This window comes from Sceloporus undulatus, chromosome 4 (assembly GCF_019175285.1).
Source record: "Sceloporus undulatus isolate JIND9_A2432 ecotype Alabama chromosome 4, SceUnd_v1.1, whole genome shotgun sequence".
NCBI lineage: Eukaryota > Metazoa > Chordata > Lepidosauria > Squamata > Phrynosomatidae > Sceloporus > Sceloporus undulatus.
Genome location: NC_056525.1, coordinates 32,384,322 through 32,401,788, shown reverse-complemented (window position 1 = coordinate 32,401,788; position 17,467 = coordinate 32,384,322). Strand labels below are relative to the sequence as shown.

The following is a 17,467-nucleotide window of genomic DNA, read 5'->3' as shown; positions in this document are numbered from 1 at the left end:
GTGCAAAAACTAAATTTACACTGGAAAAAACCACATAAGTGAGTAGATTTTCAGATTACGTCAGGGGCTGATCCAAACAGAAAGTTGACAAAACCCACAAAACTGGGTTAATTTTCACACAACATAAGGGTTACTAAATATTAACGCAACATTAACCCAAATGGAAAGTAGACAAAACCCGCTCCTTTTTACTTTTGGAAAATCCCAAAAGTAAAAAGGAGCAGGCTTTGTCGAGTTTCTGTTCGGGTTAATGTTGCGTTATTGGTTATTAACCCCAAAGTGTCTGAAAATCAACACAAGTGAATGGGGCTTGAGCATATGCGTTTTTTAGCTTACGCGGGGTGGTCCGGAATGGATCCCCCGCGTAAGTCAAGGGTCCACTGTAATTTGTAAGCTGCCTTGAGTATTTAGTAAAATGGCCACCTGGGTATAAATATATAAGTAAGCAAATAAATGCATAAATAAATAAAACCAATAAAAACCACCTTGGGAGTGAATCCTCTTGAACTCAGTGAGACTCACGTCTGAGTAAATATCGATGATTGCTCTGCAAATGTCCTTTGAGCATAAATGGCAGGGAGGTATTACAGTTGTTATTTTAACAAAGAAATTGATCACTACACTGAAAGCAGATAGTAAAAGGACTACTTTTGATTGACAACTTTGTGGAAACAGAAACAACCATGTGGTCCTCTCTTCCCTTCCCTACCAGTGATTCCAGTGAGGGCATTGAACTGTGCAACATTGCCACCTGCTGACAAAACACAAAAAAGTACCCTGCATTTTCAGCTGAGGTCTACTCATTGGCCTACTTAATAATGTTTTTAATCATACAATCAATTTATATAACAAAGACTCTTCCTGTTTGATCACCTCCTCCCTTTCCACCCTATCCATTCTTATATGCAACAGTCACTCACTCTGCCTCTCCAGATTGGCCTTTTAACTGGGGATTGATTAATGATTGAATTGAAATATATACCTTCGTGGTCAGAAGGTACTCTCAAGATTTTACTGCTAAAATGTCACAAAAATATTATATATCATCCAAGTGCATAGAGGAAGTCTGAACCACAAAGTACCTACAGAGGCTAGCTGCTCTGATTTTGAAAATAAAACCTGACTTCATTTGATTTTGTGCATGTTTGTGTCTGATTTGCTTGGTTGTTTGTCTTTTCCTTCCTCCATACTCTGAAAGGAGGAGATCAACTCCAGAAAGGATGCAAAGGGAACTTGTAGTACTGAGGCTAAAGGAGCTACAAGACCCTTTTGCATACTGATTTTCCAGACTAATGTGTCTATACCTTTGAATTCCAGAAGGGATGCTATAAATAAGAACGAAACAAAAATAAAACTCTGCATGACTATTGGTACTCTGGTTTTCTAAGCACATCCTTATCCCAGCCACCCCAGAAGTGGACCTAAACACTTCTGGGCTATTCTTTTGTGTGAAACCAAGGCTCATGGTATACTCTACAAAAAAGAAAAATAATAGCATTTTAAGTTACAATGTGTTAGGATTTGGTGATTGCATAACACATTGTAACTTAAAATGCTATTATTTTTCTTTTTTGTAGAGTATACCATGAGCCTTTGTTTCAGACAAAAGAATAGCCTATGTTTAGGTCCACTTCTGGGGTGGCTGGGATAAGGATGTGCTTAGGAAACCAGAGTACCAATGAGGTCCCTTCTTTCTCCTCCCCATTGTTCCTATATCATAATCCCCACACACCCAATATAACAGGGCTAGAAACTGTGCAACCCCTCTAGATTAGTGGTTCTCAACCTTCCTAATGCTGTGACCCTTTAATACAGTTCCTCATGTTGTGGTAACCCCCAACCATTGAGTAGCACTGTCTCAGTTCCTAAGACCATTGGAAGTATGTGTTTTTCAATGGTCTAAGGCGACCCCTCTGAAAGGGTTGTTCGACCCACAGGCTGAGAACCACTGCTCTAGATGTTGTTGAATTGCAGTTCCCGGTAGCCGTAGCCACCACAGACAATGGTGAGAACTGCTGGGAACTGAAGTTAAAGAACATCAGAAGGTTCATGCTCTTCCTACAGCTGTACTGGAACAGCTCCTGTCTACCCAGAGTAGTCTGAATTTTCTGATCCTTGTGGCCAAAACAAAAATGGAAAAAAAAAACCTGATTTCCTTACAACATTTTTATTTTTGCCTATTGGACATATTTTTTTAAATGTTGTTAGTCTGTTTTGCTAGACCAGTGGCATCACTGGGTGGGTGCAGGCCACCCCAGGTGACACTTTACAGAAGGGGTGACACCCTTGTGAGCTCCTCCTCCTGCTGTGGCTGAGGGGTGAGCGTACCCCTTGTGGCTTCATTGGCAGGCTGGCTCTTTCCCCAGGGAGGTTGCTGGGCTGGCGATGAAGCCATGAGGGGCAAGGCTGCTGCCGCCACCCCCAGAAGCTCTCCTCTGCACCGAGTATCTCCAATAGATGTCATTATAAATGTTATACAGGGGTACCCCGGGTTACGAAATTAATTCGTTCCGCCGCCGCTTTCGTAACCCGGAATACTTCGTAAGCTGAAAAAGCCATAGGCGCTAATGGGGAAAAGCCGCGATTTCATGTGAAATAGCGCCGAAAAGCACCAAAAAAATTTTCGTAACCCGAAATAAACTTCGTAACCCGGAACAGTTTTTTTGAATGGATTTTTTTCGTAACCCGGAAATTTCGTAAGGCGGCGCATTCGTATCCCGGGGTACCAGTGTATATGTTATTATAATAAAATAAAATAAAAATCCCATAAGCATCTCTCCCCATCCTTGATTGTAAAACAGTAATAACAAGCTGACAAAATGTCCAGAGGAGGACAGCCAAAATTATGAAAGGTATGAAAACCATGCCCTATAAGGAGCGACTTAGGGAACTGGGTATGTTTAGCCTGGGGATGAGAAGGTTAAGAGGGGACATGATAGCCATGTTTAAATATCTGAAGGAATGCCATAGTGAAGATAGAGCAAGTTTGTTTTCTGCAGCTCCAGCAATTAAGACCTGGAGCAATGGATTGAAACTACAGGAAAAGAGAATCCACCTCAATAATAATAATAATAATAATAATAATACTAATAATAATAATAAGTTTTATTTATGACCGCTATTCCGCGTTGATCATAGCAGTGTACAAGTAAAAAATTGCCATGACAAATACAAAGTACAATCAAATATTTTAAAAGAAATAATTGATATTTTTTAAATTAATATCAATTTTTCTTTTTAAAAATTTTTGATTGTACTTTGTATTTGTCATTGCAATTTTTTACTTGTACACGCTATGATCAACGCGGAATACGGTCTATAAATAAAACTTATTATTATTATTATTATTATTTATTATATTATTATATTTATTATTATTGAGGAATGTTGTCTTCCAGGCGAGGCCTGTTGTTGCGGCCTGGCCTTCTCTCCCCTCCATAGATGTGGCCAGGAGGAGGGCTCTTTGTCTTCAGGCCAGGCCTCTCTCCCCTCAACATTAGGAAGACTTTCCTGAGAGTAAGAGCTGATCAGCAATGGAAACACTGCCTCAGAAGGTGATGGAGTCCCCTTTTTTGGAGGTTTTTAAATAGAGTCTGGATGGCCATTTTGTGTGTGTGTGTGTGTTGTTGTTGTTGTTGTTGTTGTTGTTGTTTTTATTGTGTATTCCTGCATGGCAGAGGGTTGGACTGGGTGGCCCTTGAGGTCTCTTCCAACTCTTTGATTCCAGCTGCTGATTAACTAATTATGTATTTGCTGCCATTTCTGACAATTTAAACCTGCCCCTAAAGCAGCCTCCTCACTTGGCCTAACAGTAGGGCTGGCACTGCTCCCTTATTTAGTCCCTTTACTTCCCAGCTCCCTTGTCATAACTAGCACCTGGGCTGTGATGTCACAAAGAAATGATGTCACAGGATCTGTGTAGCTTAACATTACTGATGGCTCTCATCCCTAATGGCACTAGCATCTCAGAGCCAGAGGGAGCAGCCCACTTTCTTGACAGTGCACTACAGGACCTACTGCTGATGCTCTTGTGGAATGACCTAAAAGAATATGAAGGCCTTGGAAAAGAAGAAAGAATACCCCAAGGTGCCTCATATTTTATCATTTCAAATATTTTATAGGACTAATACATCCCACTTATTTCATTGCTTTGAGTTTTATTTTCATGCTCATATTATTTTATCCTAGGTTTAAATGGTTACATTTAATTATTCTCCCTTCTCTTAATGGGATTCTTGTAATCCTTTAAAATTATTGTTTTTGTGTGGTTGTTGTATTCAGTTTGATCTGATAGCACCCAAAAAACTTTCACTGCCTCCGCCCCTAAATTGTGGAATGGGCTGCCAGAAGAGATCCATCTTATTACCACTTTTGACGCTTTTAAGAAGGCAGTCAAGACGGAGCTCTTCCAGCAGGCCTACCCATCTGATCCTGTTTAAGATATCCATCCATCAATCCTTGACGATGATTCTGTACAATTCTACTGTTATAAAATTTTTGCATCATGATAAGTTAGCTTTTAATTGATATTATTATTGTTGATATGATGTACTGTATTGGATATATTCTTTTTTATTGACTGGATTTGTATGTTTTTATCGGGCTGTAACCCCACCTCAATCCGCAGGGAGAGGCGGGGAAATATAAATTTATTTATTTGTTTGTTTGTTTCATTTGTGGGCTGTATCTGTGTCACCAGGACTTTTCACTATCTGTTATTCTGGTTAGAACTGTTGGAACAAGTAGTTGAACAATATGTGGAGGGCTGCATGATTTCCACACCTGCTCTGAACCTTGGCTGTCTTTGTAGGAGATGGGCTATCTAAGGATGGGCATTCGCCAATGGGAAAAGTCCTTTGGGTTTTCAGCTGATGCTAGACAGGACAAGCTGGTATTGGGTGCAGCCAGCTTGTAATATTGAAGGGTATTTGCAAGTTTTCTGTGGGTTTTCTGGGTATTTGTAAGATTCTTTCTACAGTAGTTCCATGTCTGTCTCTCAGTTTCTCTTTCTGCAATCCATCTCTGCAGGCCATATGAAAGTAGGCCTTCCTAAAATTAGGCCAAAGATTAGATATAGCATGTAGCCACAGATATACTACCTCAGGTCTAGGCAGTTGTCAGAAGACCCATGCCTCTTCTCCTCCAAGTCCAGGTCAAGTGCATGTCTTGTGTAGAGCATGATATAACATTAATGATAGGAACAAGAGTGGGACAAGAGTGGTTGGGTACCCTTAAATACTGATGGGGGCTTTATTCTCATGAAGGCATATTGATTATCACGGCAGATATTTGCTGAGGTCCAAATCCAACTACCTCCAGCTTCTGAGGTGGGTAACTAGCAGGAATGGGTCTTATTGGTGGTGGTGGTCTTATTGGTAGAAGTTCATCCCCATGGCCACTTGTTTGCTGTCCACTTCAAGGATTTTAGATGCTAAGTAATTAATGAGACTGGACTGGGTAATTTATGTCTGTGATGTTTAAAGTATACACTGTTTGGTGGTATTATTAATACACTGGGATTTTATTTGGGCTGGATTCAGACTTAGTCATGCTCCAAGCATAACCACTGAATCCAATAGTACTTGACAAAATGGATCTTGATTAACATAAATCCCATTGATTTCAGCAGGTCCACTCTGAGCATGACTAAATTTGGATCAGACTATTTCTTTTAAAATTATGATGTAGATTGCCTGGAAAACCTTGGATTGGGAGGCATAATGAAAATATTTTAATTAAAAGACATGTTACAATAAACTTACACAATAAATGTACAGTCAAATCCAGTGTGAGTTCAATGGGATTTGGTTTCCAAGTAAGTGCATATGGGATTGTAGCCTCAGGGCATTCAGCAGAAATAAATAGATTATCTTGTCCTTTGGTCGCAAAGCTGAATTACCCATGTTGTTATATGTAGTTTTCTTTATAGCCCTCACCCCAAAAAGGTTTCAGGATACATGTTTTAACAATTATATGAGGAGACTTTTATTCCTAAAGGGCTAATGTAACCTAAATAATATTTATATCTTGAAAACATCAGTACTACTTAGATATAATGTTATTTGTGTCTCATGTTGCTCACCCAGTTACAAACAACTGTGTGAAAAGACCTGTTAAACTCCACCTAGATTACTTATTTACATAGATACATAGATACATACATATTTATTTTCTGCCCTCTGTCTTGAATTATTCAAAGGGTGTCACTCAAAAAAAATGTCACTTTTATTATCTTTACCCTGATTTATGATTTCAAGACAGAAAATGGAAATTATTCAAAGGGCGTCACTCAAATAACCACTGATGCTTCCTGCACCACAGAGTTGGGAAAATCTACTTTGGAAGATGTTGCATTGACAGACCTGCTTTGCCATATAGAAAGTGTGTGATCATTTGTGGGTGTTTTTTTTTCTTTTCTCTTTTCCAGACCAACGATGGGGAGAGTGGTGTATCTCAGACAAACAATCTGGTTTACATAAGGACCAACTTGAAAAAAGTAAAATGCTATTCTGTTCTCTTTCCTAAGAGTTTAAATTGCATGACAAAGCCCATGACTAGCCAGAACAATTTGGAAGGATGCTTATTTCATTCTCAATGAATTGTTGTTAACTGCCATCAAGTTGACATTGGCCCAAAACACACAGGCCAAATAAAGGGGCCTCTGGCAATCTCAGTTTAGTCAACTTGGCTTCTGGGGAGAGCTTGATTTGCAATAGCCCATTTATTTGTCTTTTGGGTAGTTCATGGTATCTGTAGAACTTTTTTCTAGCACCACATTTCAAATGAGTTGATTGTCTTCCTATCACCTTTCTTCACTGTCCAGCTTTCACAATGAAATGACATGGGCAATCCTTATTTTAGTATTCAGTGGTATAACTTGGCACTTCCGGGTCTTATGTAAATAATCTGTGGTCATTATTTTTGTTTTCTTAATGTTCAAGTGTAAACCTGTCTTTGCACTTCTTTGCTTGACTTTCTTCAATAATCATTCCAAGTCTTAGCTATTTTCTGCTAGTAGTTTAGTGCCATCTGCCTATCTTAAACTGTTGATGTTCCTTCTTCCAATTTTCATGTCTCCTTCCTCCCAACCTAATCCTGCTTTACATATATGTTCAACATACAAGTTAAACAGAAAGGGTGATAAAATGCAGCCTTGCCTAATCCCTTGCCAATTGGAAACCATTCTGTTTCTCCATATTCTGTCCTGGCAGTAGCCTCTTGAGTGCCTGTTACATTTCAGGACAATCAAATGTTGCTGAATACCTATTTCTTTAAGAGCTACACATAACTTTTCATGATCTACACAATCTGAGCTCTTGGTTTAAATTTTTCAGATGTTGTGGAAAAGACCTTTTCTTCCTTGTTGTTCTTATCATCTGTTTCTCTGCATTGATTATTATAAAAGTTCTTCTTGTCCCTGCACACAAATTTCTGAATTGTTGTATTCAGGGTTCTGACCCTATTTCTGTCACCCTTTATTTTTATTTCTCATCTGTGCTTAACTGCTTAAAAAATTTCATCTGTCATCCATTGAGGCATCTCTCTCTCTCTCTCTCTCTGGCTGCAAATAACGTCTTTTTGCATTCCTCCATGACAATGTACCTGGCTTCAGTCCAGAATTCTTCTAGCTCTTGTCAATTAGGTTTAACAGTAGAAAGCTTATTTTTACGTTGCTTTTAAATTCTATGAACATGTTATTCAGGTTTTATTTTGGCATGATGGGTGGATTAGTGTTTTTCTTTAACTTTAATTTTTGAGATCATATATCACAATCTGCTCCTGGTCTTGTGTTTACATACAATTATGCAGTCTAATAATTTCTGTATTGGCCATCTGGTGATGTCCATGTATACAGTTGACTCTTTGGTTCTATGAAGAAGGTTTTTGCGATGAACAAATAGTTGGCCTTGAAAAATCCAGTCATTCTCCTTTCTATTTCTTGATACCAGGCCAAATTTTCCTTCTTAGAGCTTTCCATTTCTTCTTCTGTCTCTTTAGTTGGAGCATAATCTTGGATTATGATTATACTGGGCCCATTCCCACTTACCAGAAAATCTGATTCCTGAAACTGGTTCTGAAAAAATGTAGTTCCCATTATGTTTGCACCGGTTTCAGGAATCGGTTCAGGAATCAGCAAGTGTCAGGGGGAAGCTTGATTGCTCGGCCCATCTCTGGCCTCTCCTGGCTCCAAAATCCCTGGGCCAGCCTCCTTATTGGCTTTTTTGACCACTGACCAGGTTCCCTGTGGCCTTTTTAAAAAATTCCCAAGGCTGGAAGGAAATAGCAGAGAAGCTGGGAGAAAGCTGGGAAGGAGGTTGCAAGGCTTCTGGCTTCTTTGCGACCTCCTTCTGGCCTCCCTGGCCATGGGAAATTTGAAAAAAAAAAAGGCACAGGGAAGCCGGTCAGAGGCCAAAGAAGTTGGTAAAGAGGCTGGGCTGGGGATTTGACCGGGCGGCCAATGGGAACCAGGGCAGAATTGAATCCGATTCGAATCCGCCTGGTTCCCACTTGGGCTGAATCGATTTATTTCTAAATAAATTGATTCAGCCCCAAAAAACCCCAAAAATGGGCAAAAATGGGCAAAAAGCATGGCCACTCTTTCTGAATCAATTTCTAAAATCGGATTCAGTGGGGAGGGTTTAAATGCAAAAATAGGATTCTACCAGAGGTCCTGAGCTCTTTCATGGCCAGTGATTTAGAAACAGAGATAATGCTACTATTTATTTCCAGGATTTATTTCCAGGATACTATGAACTAATGGTCATTTTCTGTGCTTGGACAGATAATTAAGAAGTTGGTTCTACTCAGAATATTCAAGAGTCAGAATCGCAGAATCAAGTGTCTCTGTGACTTAGCCCACAAATACCAGAAAATGCTAGCATTAATGGGGCCTTTGAACATCTCAGCTTCCCCTGCAGGGTGAGTGACCATAGACATTTGTGTGTGTGTGTGTGTGTGTGTGTGAAAGGGAAAGCGAGGATGAAGACTGTCTATGGCCCAATCAGGGGTGGGGAAAGTGCAAGCTACCTCATCGCCTTTTTGGTGGCCCCTGAATCCATCCCACAAGCCTTAAGACCTCCCCTTTTAGTTTTTTCCTCCTGAGTGATCTGTCACCCCTAAACATTCCAAAGCAGCTAAAATCCTTGACAAAATGTAGCAGTTTTGTTCCACCACAACCTTTTCTCCACTACACTTTGACTCCCCCTTAGAACCTCAACACACACAAAACAAGAAAATTATCCAAAAATGAAACTAGAAGGGATTCCATGTTTTTCCGTTACAGCCACAGTGCTACAGTACCACCTGTTGGGATGTGGAAGATGTGAAAGATGGCCCCTACCACCAGTGCTGTTCTCCATTAAATCCAACTATTCGTCCCAACTGCAGTAGACCAGTTAAAGCAATGAGTACCTAGATATGAGTTCCATCCATCCAATGGATCTACTTTAGTTAGGAGTAAAAATTTAGATTTAGGCCTAGGTTTTTGTTTTTGTGAGACACTGAGAACAACTGAGGTGAAACTACACATTACCCTAACCACACACATCATTGGTTCAAAGGTAATGACCTGAATAGACTAGAAAGCTGGGCCAAAGCTAACAAAATGAAATTCAACACGGAGAAATGTAAGGTATTGCACTTAGGGCGGAAAAATAAAATGCACAAATATAGGATGGGTGACACCTGGCTGAATGAAACTACGTGTGAAAGGGATCTAGGAGTCCAAGTAGACCACAAGTTGAACATGAGTGAACAGTGTGATGCGGCAGCTAAAAAGACCAATGCGATGTTAGGCTGCATCAATAAAAGTATAGTGTCTAGATCAAGAGAAGTAATAGTGCCACTGTATTCTGCTTTGGTCAGGCCCCACCTAGAATATTGTGTCCAGTTCTGGGTGCCACAATTCAGAAAGGACATTGAGAAACTGGAGTGTGTCCAAAGGAGGGCGACAAAAATGGTGAAGGGTCTGGAAACCATGCCCTATGAGGAATGACTTAGGGAGCTGGGGATGTTTAGCCTGGAGAAAAGAAGGTTAAGAGGTGCTATGATAGCCCTGTTTAAATATTTGAAGGGATGTCATATTGAGGAGGGAACAAGCTTGTTTTCTTCTGCTCCAGAGAACAGAACCCGGAACAATGGATGCAAGCTACAGGAAAAGATATTCCACCTGAACATTAGGAGGAACTTCCTGACAGTAAGGGCTGTTCGACAATGGAATGCAATCCCTCGGAGGGTGATAGAGTCTCCTTCCTTGGAGGTCTTTAAACAGAGACTGGATGGCCATCTGTCAGGGATGCTTTGATTTGGATTTCCTGCATGGCAGGGGGTTGGACTGGATGGCCCTAGTGGTCTCTTCCAACTCTATGATTCTATGATTCTATGATTCTAATGAAGTAGTAATACTCTTCCAGTTTTACCAAACCTGCTTGTCTTAGCTGAAGCTGATTCTTACTTACCAAAGACAGCCAGGCAAGAGACCATAACCAAGTCCACATGTGAATGATAATAGTAACAGCCACTTGATCTCACTCTCCATTGTGGGCTTTAGAAAGGTGAGGAGAAATAGAAAGATAACATAATGTATGTAGAAATCTGAGATTTTCCCAGTAAGTACAGGAACCTCTCCTCAGGAATAGAAATAATGAAAAGTGGCTTCTTGACTCAGAGGTGATAGCTTTTGTGACTTCAACAACAGTTGTTAGAGTAATCCTCTCAATCTGCTGGTATCTTTGAAAATGCCAATCTCATAAGCAATGCTGCAAATTTCAAATATTTTCAGCCTTGTTAGTGAGCACATAATAATATTCTGTCAATCTATCAGACAGATAAGAATATACAGACTTCAAAATGGCCCAAACCTGCCAAACCTGCAGTGGTTCACATCTCCCCCCCCCAAAATAACACAAGAAAAAGATTTTAAAATTGGTTGAAAATCCGCCAAAATGATAGCCAGAACTAATGTTGCATCATTTGGGGAGCACCAATACATGGGACACAAGGAATTGTGGGAGTTTAAGTCAAAAAGGAATTTTCCCAAGCACTGGTCTCCTACATGGTAGAGAGCAAAGGCAATGCTGATCCACCCACAAAACCTTTGGTCTGCTCATGTAACAGGATGAATGCCATCTCTGAAGATCCTCCAAAGCCTGTAGCAGATGTGGTTGCTGAGCCTATTGTGGATGTTGCTGAGTCTGTCATAGACATTGAGAAGGTCACTATTGACAAGGAGACTGAGGCTACACCTTTGGCTGAGACATCCCTGGAGGCTTCATCTTCAGAACTACATGAAGCACTCACCTTGAAAGGCCTGCCTCAGCGGCTTCATATGCCTGCACCCAGGATGCTTTGTAGACCATCAGCTTTGAGATGGGTCAAACCCTGCTGTACTAGATCTTGCTATGAAAATCTGGAGCATGTCGTCACCATCCGTTATTCAAAATGTCCCAAACTGCTTCCTGTAAGCAAGCCAACTTTAATTTCTCTTCTCTTGGGTGTGGGAAGGACACTTCTAGGAGCCCACATTTCTAGGGTGGACTGAGTCTGTGCAGTTGAGACTCCTTATGAAGTTTTGTTAATAGTCAAAGCACATTAGTGCAAGGCAATATTTCCCAACTGCTCTGGTTTGTGACAGTTCAGTTCCTCCAGAACTGTCAGAACATAGATCCAGAATTTGCAGGAAGCAGCTCAAGCTGCTATGGGTGGTAACTAGGTTTAATTCATTGCAGCTCAATGCTTGGGTTAATCAACCATAGGCAAGAAGCCCAGCACCACTGGGTGCTTCCATAAACTGTTCAGCATTCTCATTCCCAATAAATGAACCAAACTGACATCAGGAAAAAGGGGTCTTTCCCCATCTTTAGTCTAACTACATTTAACTACAAGGCCTTCTGTGTGAAATAAGTGGTGAATAGCCTTATGACAGTATAAGGGTTGAGATGTTGTCAGTAGACCCAAGAAAGGTTGAAAGGACACTCTGCTGGGTTCCATGATGAGAAAGCTTGACAACTTTTAGTCCTAAAGTTAAAGATGGAAAGAAAGAATAGAAGCGGTATACCTGCTAAATAGAGGGCATAAACAATGATAATGGTAACACAGCAATAGTAATCATGGGGTTTTTGAATAGTAATTTGAAAATTCTTGCCCTTGAGATTCTTCACTGATTTTTCTTTTTTCTTTTAAAGAAACTGGACTGACTGGACTGATGCTCATTTCAGATGTTCTGGAGATATCAAGAGAATCTTGAAGACTTGAATCTATTGAGTGTCCTATTGACTCATATTCCTGTAATAAAGGGGGTATTGAGCTTCCTTCAGATGCAAAACCTGTCTCTGTCTTACCAGAAAATTGAATGGGTGGGAGGAGAGGGAGGTGAAGAGGAAACAGATACGTTTAGGCCACATTCCCACTTACTGTTTAACACGGTTCACAATTCACTTTCACATCAGATGGATGAATTGATTCCATGTGAGTGTTGTCCCCACTATGAAACAGGATCTTTTTAATACCAATTGTTATGGGGGGGGGGGTTCAAACGTGATTATCATCCCCACTAGAATTTGTGCCGCTTGATCCGTTCCATTTTTTAAAAATGCCAATCAAGCTAATCGCATTGCCATGTCATTGGTGATACGGCCAGGCATCATTTCGGCGACATAGCCATGCCTAATTTTGGTGACACAAGATCCTTTGTGGTGCCCCCCCCCCAAATATTTTCCCTGTTTCCAATCACTTTTTAGTCTCGTGGAATGCCAGAAAGGGTCATTATAGGAAAGCCCTTGCTTGATTAGGTGGAAAGCCCTTGCTCGATTAGGTGCCTCAATGGGACGACAGAAGATCGTATTACCAATTCAGTAAATTAAAAACAAACAAACTGAAAAACACATCACACACCTCCTCCCACACACAATGGATTTCTTCCAAAAGAAAAGCAAATTTTACAGCGGAGAAAGGATCATGGCCAGATTCAGAAGGAATTGATCAGTGTAAAGACAGAAAATTAAGAAGCCACCACATGCACGGCAGACGAAGGGCAGCGTTCAAAAAACACGGAATTCAAGCAGCCGAAAGCTGGATGGCTGCCACCCCATGCCAATTCCTCTGCCATAGTCCCTCCCCTCCAGTGAGATGCAATTCTGATCCGAAGGTTGTTTCCACTCATTGAGCATGCTTGGGATTCAGTTCTTCTCAAAAGAACCTCTTGAAAAAGTAGTGTCAAATAAGAGCAGGTTTCCTGCATTTACCCCACTTTTAAGGAACTCTATTGGATCAGAATCAGATCGAAACTGACTTCAAGTGGAAACAACAGACATATAACCAGGTTTGTAATTCAATTTAAATCATAGTTGGAATGATCCCTTTATTTGGAAACCTGACTACTGCAGATTGGCAGCTTTCCCCATTTTGCACAGGAATACAACAATACAGCTGGTTTGGATCAGGTAGGAATAACAGTTGTTGCCTATGGTTACCGGTGAGGGTACTGCTGGAAATCCTTACAGAGGAGATTTTACCAGTGGCTTTCACCAAACCTCTGTCCCACTAGAGAGCAATCTGTTCCTAAGGAAATTAAAGCAGAATAGCTGGCCAAAACTCCAGTGGACTCACTAGTATTCCTTGATAAAGTTATTAAAATGTACATTGGAAATAAATTTAGAAGCAACATTTGTTTTGCTAAACACCAGGAAAGGCTTTAAACACACTGCAAGTGAGGGCAGCATACCGAGAAGACCTCTCATTACTGTCTCTAATTGTTAAACTAAGGAAGAAACTGAAAGTGTGGACAAAAGGGAAAGTATTAAGGTAAATGTGGAGTCTTAATAGTTGATGTAATACATTTGGACATCATCCCTATTTGTAGTTACCATATCACTAGATTGCTATGGTCATATTCTACGAATCCTGGGGCTTGTACTTTGATGAATCATTATTGCTCTCTGGCAGAAAATTCTTAATATGTCTCACTAAATTGCAAATCCCGGTATTCCATGGGAGGTTATCTTTGCATCTAAACTGGACTTCTAGCCCTCTAATTATGTAGTGTGAATGGGCCCAAAAACAAAAACACAACCTGAAAACCATCCAGTAAAATCCACAAAAGAAAAGGGAGGCACATCTCAAGATTCTAGAAAGTGATCTTTGGCCCTGTACAAACAGGCCCAAAAAGGCGGGCTGGGGCTGCTTTTCGTTGCTGCACAGCAGGAACAAATTACACGGCGCTGCTGCACAGCAAAAAAGCTGCACTAAAAAGTGGCTCCTTTTTGCACTGCGGCAAGCAGCCTGCGGTGGCGTGAACATGTTGTTGCTGCACTGCTCCATTTGGACACAGCTCAGCAGCAACATCATCACTACACACGCTGTCTATATGGCGCTGCACAGCTGTCTATATGGGCGCTCTGCCCCGAGGCAACCATAGCATGTGACAAGGCCGTCGTTTAGGGACCATTTGTACCGGGCCTTTATTAGCCTGTGGATACTCTGAGGACCTCTTCAAGGGCCACTGAAAGTGAAGGCAACAGCAATTTCTGAACAAAGAACTTGAATACCATTAATGGAAGTAGATGATGTTAGAGTTCCTTGTCAAGAAATTTCTTCACTTGTAGTGGCCGCTGAAGAATGTCTCAACCTACCCACAAGCTGAAACACACTGTTGTTGTTTAAAAAAGCTAATAAACCTCAGTTACACACTGCAGAAATAATCCGGTCTGATACAGCTTTAACGGCCCTAGCTTAATGCAATGGAATTCTGTTCTTCTGCGCTCTGGGGCCACAACAAACTACAATTTCCATAATTCCATTGCACTGAGCTAGGACAGTTAAAGTGGTGTCAAACTGGATTATTTTTGCAGTGTGGATCCAGCTAAAGACAAGCTTCTAGTATCTTGAGATGTTTCTCCCTTTTCTCATGTGTGTATCACTCAGCAGCTATCTCTCATGTCCTTAAAGCAGGAATGGGCAACAGTGGCCCTCCAGATGTTTTTGGCTTACAACTCTCATAGGCAATGAAGAGGCCAAAAACATCTGATTGTCCATCCCTGCCAAAAAGCAATAATATCAGTTTCACGTTTTATACATACCTTGAATTGTCATCTGTACAGTGGAATACTGATTATCAGAAAAGTTTGGAGAGGAATGCACTTTGAAAATTAGGATGGACACCCAGAGTGTATTCATCATCTTACTGATATCAGAACTACCAGTCTCTTTCTGCAAGCTCTTCTGCATTAAGGTTAAAAGGAATTAAGAAAAGGGAGTCAAAAACACAACAAAAATATATCCCACCTACCCACTTCCTTTGTACTCAGTTGTGAATCTTCAAGGAGCCATGTAGGTGGATCATCAACTCAAATCTTGCATTTTTAATTAAGTGATAAAAGAAAAGCCAAAAACATCTGAGACTAAAATGTTACTGGATCTAAAATATGTATACAGCTGGGCCTCCACATTTGTGGCTTTGACTTTTTTGGCTTTATTTGAAGTTTTGATTAATACATTCTCTCTAGGAATCTCTAGGCTGTGAAGTCGAAGGCTTTCATGGCTGGCATCCATAGTTTTTTGTGGGTTTTTTTGGGCTATGTGGCCACGTTCTAGAAGAGTTTCTTCCTGACGTTTTGCCAGCATCTGTGACTGGCATCTTCAGAGAATGCTTGCCTGGAAAAAGTGGGTCTATATATACTGTGTGAGCCTGGGAATGCAGGAGTGATTTGCCTGTGTATTGTTCTGTGCTGATGGCAGGCCTCAGGCTGGGAGGCTAATGCAAAAGAGGATTAGTGTCTGCTAATTGGTGATCATTATCTACTGGGAAAGCCCCTGACTCTGAATGGTTTTCCATTTGCATTTGCTGAGTCCTTATTTTGCTATTCCTCAGGACTGGTACAGGGATGTAGCCAGGATTTTGGGAAAGGGGGGGGGGGTCCAGACTAAGTGCCACCATTTTGAGAGGCTAAGAGACCCCCCAAGACACAAAATGTAGGAAAAATGTAGGACATGATGCACAATAAAATGTAGGACAAATTGTAGGACGTTCAAAAATGGAGAACACACCCAACTAAAAGCCAAAAACATTAATAAAAAACAATATAAATTCATGTTTCTCAGTCATGCTCAAAATGGAGAACATTTTGACATTCTTCCTGGATAGGAGGTTGGGATATAGCTTTGTGTTTTAGACTAGGAGGAACGTCCTGAGAGTAAGGGCTGTTCAACAGTGGAACACACTCCTTCCTCGGAGTGCAGAGGAGTCTCCTTCTTTGGAGGTCTTTAAGCAGAGGCTGGGACCGCCTCCTCCCGTACAATCCTCCCCGCGCTCTCCGGTCCTCTGGGAGAAACTTACTGCAGCCTTTAAAATCTAGGCTTGCGGCGACCTCCCAGAGGGCGTTCTCTGCTGTCGCCCCCAAACTCTGGAACGACCTGCCGAATGAGATCCGTCAGATAACATCATTAGACAGCTTTAAAAAAGCGGTCAAGACGGATCTCTTCCGGCAGCCTTTCCAGACTAACCATCCTGGCCCAGGTTCCCTGTTTCCCTCATTCCTCCCGTGGCCCCATCTTAGTGATGGTTGAGGATCAACAGAGGGATATCAGGGTTTTTAGTTTTAATTGTTGTTTTTATGCTTGATATTGTGTTTTTAATATGTTACACTGTTTAATACTGTCTTAAGGGGGGGAGGGATAAAGTGTTTTTAATTGTATACTTTATATTTTACTGTTGTCAACCGCCCGCATTGATTTGCCATAGGGCGGTATACAAATAAATATTATTATTATATTATTATTATTATCTGTCAGTGGGGATGTTTTGATTAAGAGTTCCTGCATGGCAGAATAAAGGGGTTGGACTGGGTGGCCCTTGCAGTCTCTTCCAACTCTACGATTCTATGACTCTGGAGACCAGGATTCGATGAAAATCTGATTCTCTCCAACAGAGAAGGCTAAATATCTTACATGAGGCATGTGTCGATGACGTGGCTCATGCATCATGTCCAAATAGTGTGACGCACAAGGGACATCACAGCACTTGTCACACTCTCTCAGCCTTAAGGGAAGGTGAAGGCAAATCCCTGAAAACCATTGGTCAAGTCACATTCTCTCAGCCTTAGAGGATGGCAAAGTCAAACCCTCTCTGAACAAACCTCCCAAGTAAACCTCTTGAAGGCGCACACTCGCACACACCCAAGTCACCAAAGGCAGACTCTGAACAAACCAAGAAAACCCACTAGGCAAGTAAGTCACACACTCTCAGCCTCAAGCAAAGGCTGGCAAAGGCACACTCTCTGAACAAACCAGGATGTTTTGAAATTCCTCCTGGGCAGAAATGTAGGACGTGTCCTGGATAAAGGATGATGTCTGGTCACCCTGATAAAATGGAGGATGTTTTGACATTGCGCCTGGGCTGAAATGTGTGCCGTATCCTGGATAAAGGAGGACGTGTGTCATCCTACAAAAAATGGAAGACATTTTTACATTCATC

At 41.2% G+C, this 17,467-nt stretch overlaps 1 protein-coding gene across 2 annotated transcripts; it reads left to right on the top strand.

Annotated features, from left to right (window-relative positions):
• Positions 1–3,962: 3,962 nt before the first annotated feature.
• Positions 3,963–12,316, top strand: TP53TG5 (TP53 target 5). Of its 2 annotated transcripts, XM_042461837.1 has the most exons (5): positions 3,963–4,086; positions 6,428–6,496; positions 8,783–8,919; positions 11,116–11,458; positions 12,183–12,316. In XM_042461837.1, exons 1-5 carry the CDS (start codon positions 4,051–4,053, stop codon positions 12,192–12,194), a joined length of 597 nt encoding a protein of 198 aa, XP_042317771.1. In that variant the 5' UTR covers positions 3,963–4,050; the 3' UTR covers positions 12,195–12,316. The 2 variants fall into 2 exon arrangements, with proteins under 2 accessions (XP_042317771.1, XP_042317772.1); XM_042461838.1 differs by lacking the exon at positions 6,428–6,496.
• The last annotated feature ends 5,151 nt before the right edge of the window (positions 12,317–17,467 follow it).

What these genes read in the sequence shown, in the direction of transcription:
- TP53TG5 (XM_042461837.1), top strand. Translation starts at nt 4,051, where the DNA reads ATGAAGGCCTTGGAAAAGAAGAAAGAATACCCCAAG. An exon ending in TAAGGACCAACTTGAAAAAA is followed by an intron (nt 6,497 to 8,782) that starts GTAAAATGCTAT and finishes GTGCTTGGACAG; the next exon opens with ATAATTAAGAAGTTGGTTCT. An exon ending in ATCTCAGCTTCCCCTGCAGG is followed by an intron (nt 8,920 to 11,115) that starts GTGAGTGACCAT and finishes CTCATGTAACAG; the next exon opens with GATGAATGCCATCTCTGAAG.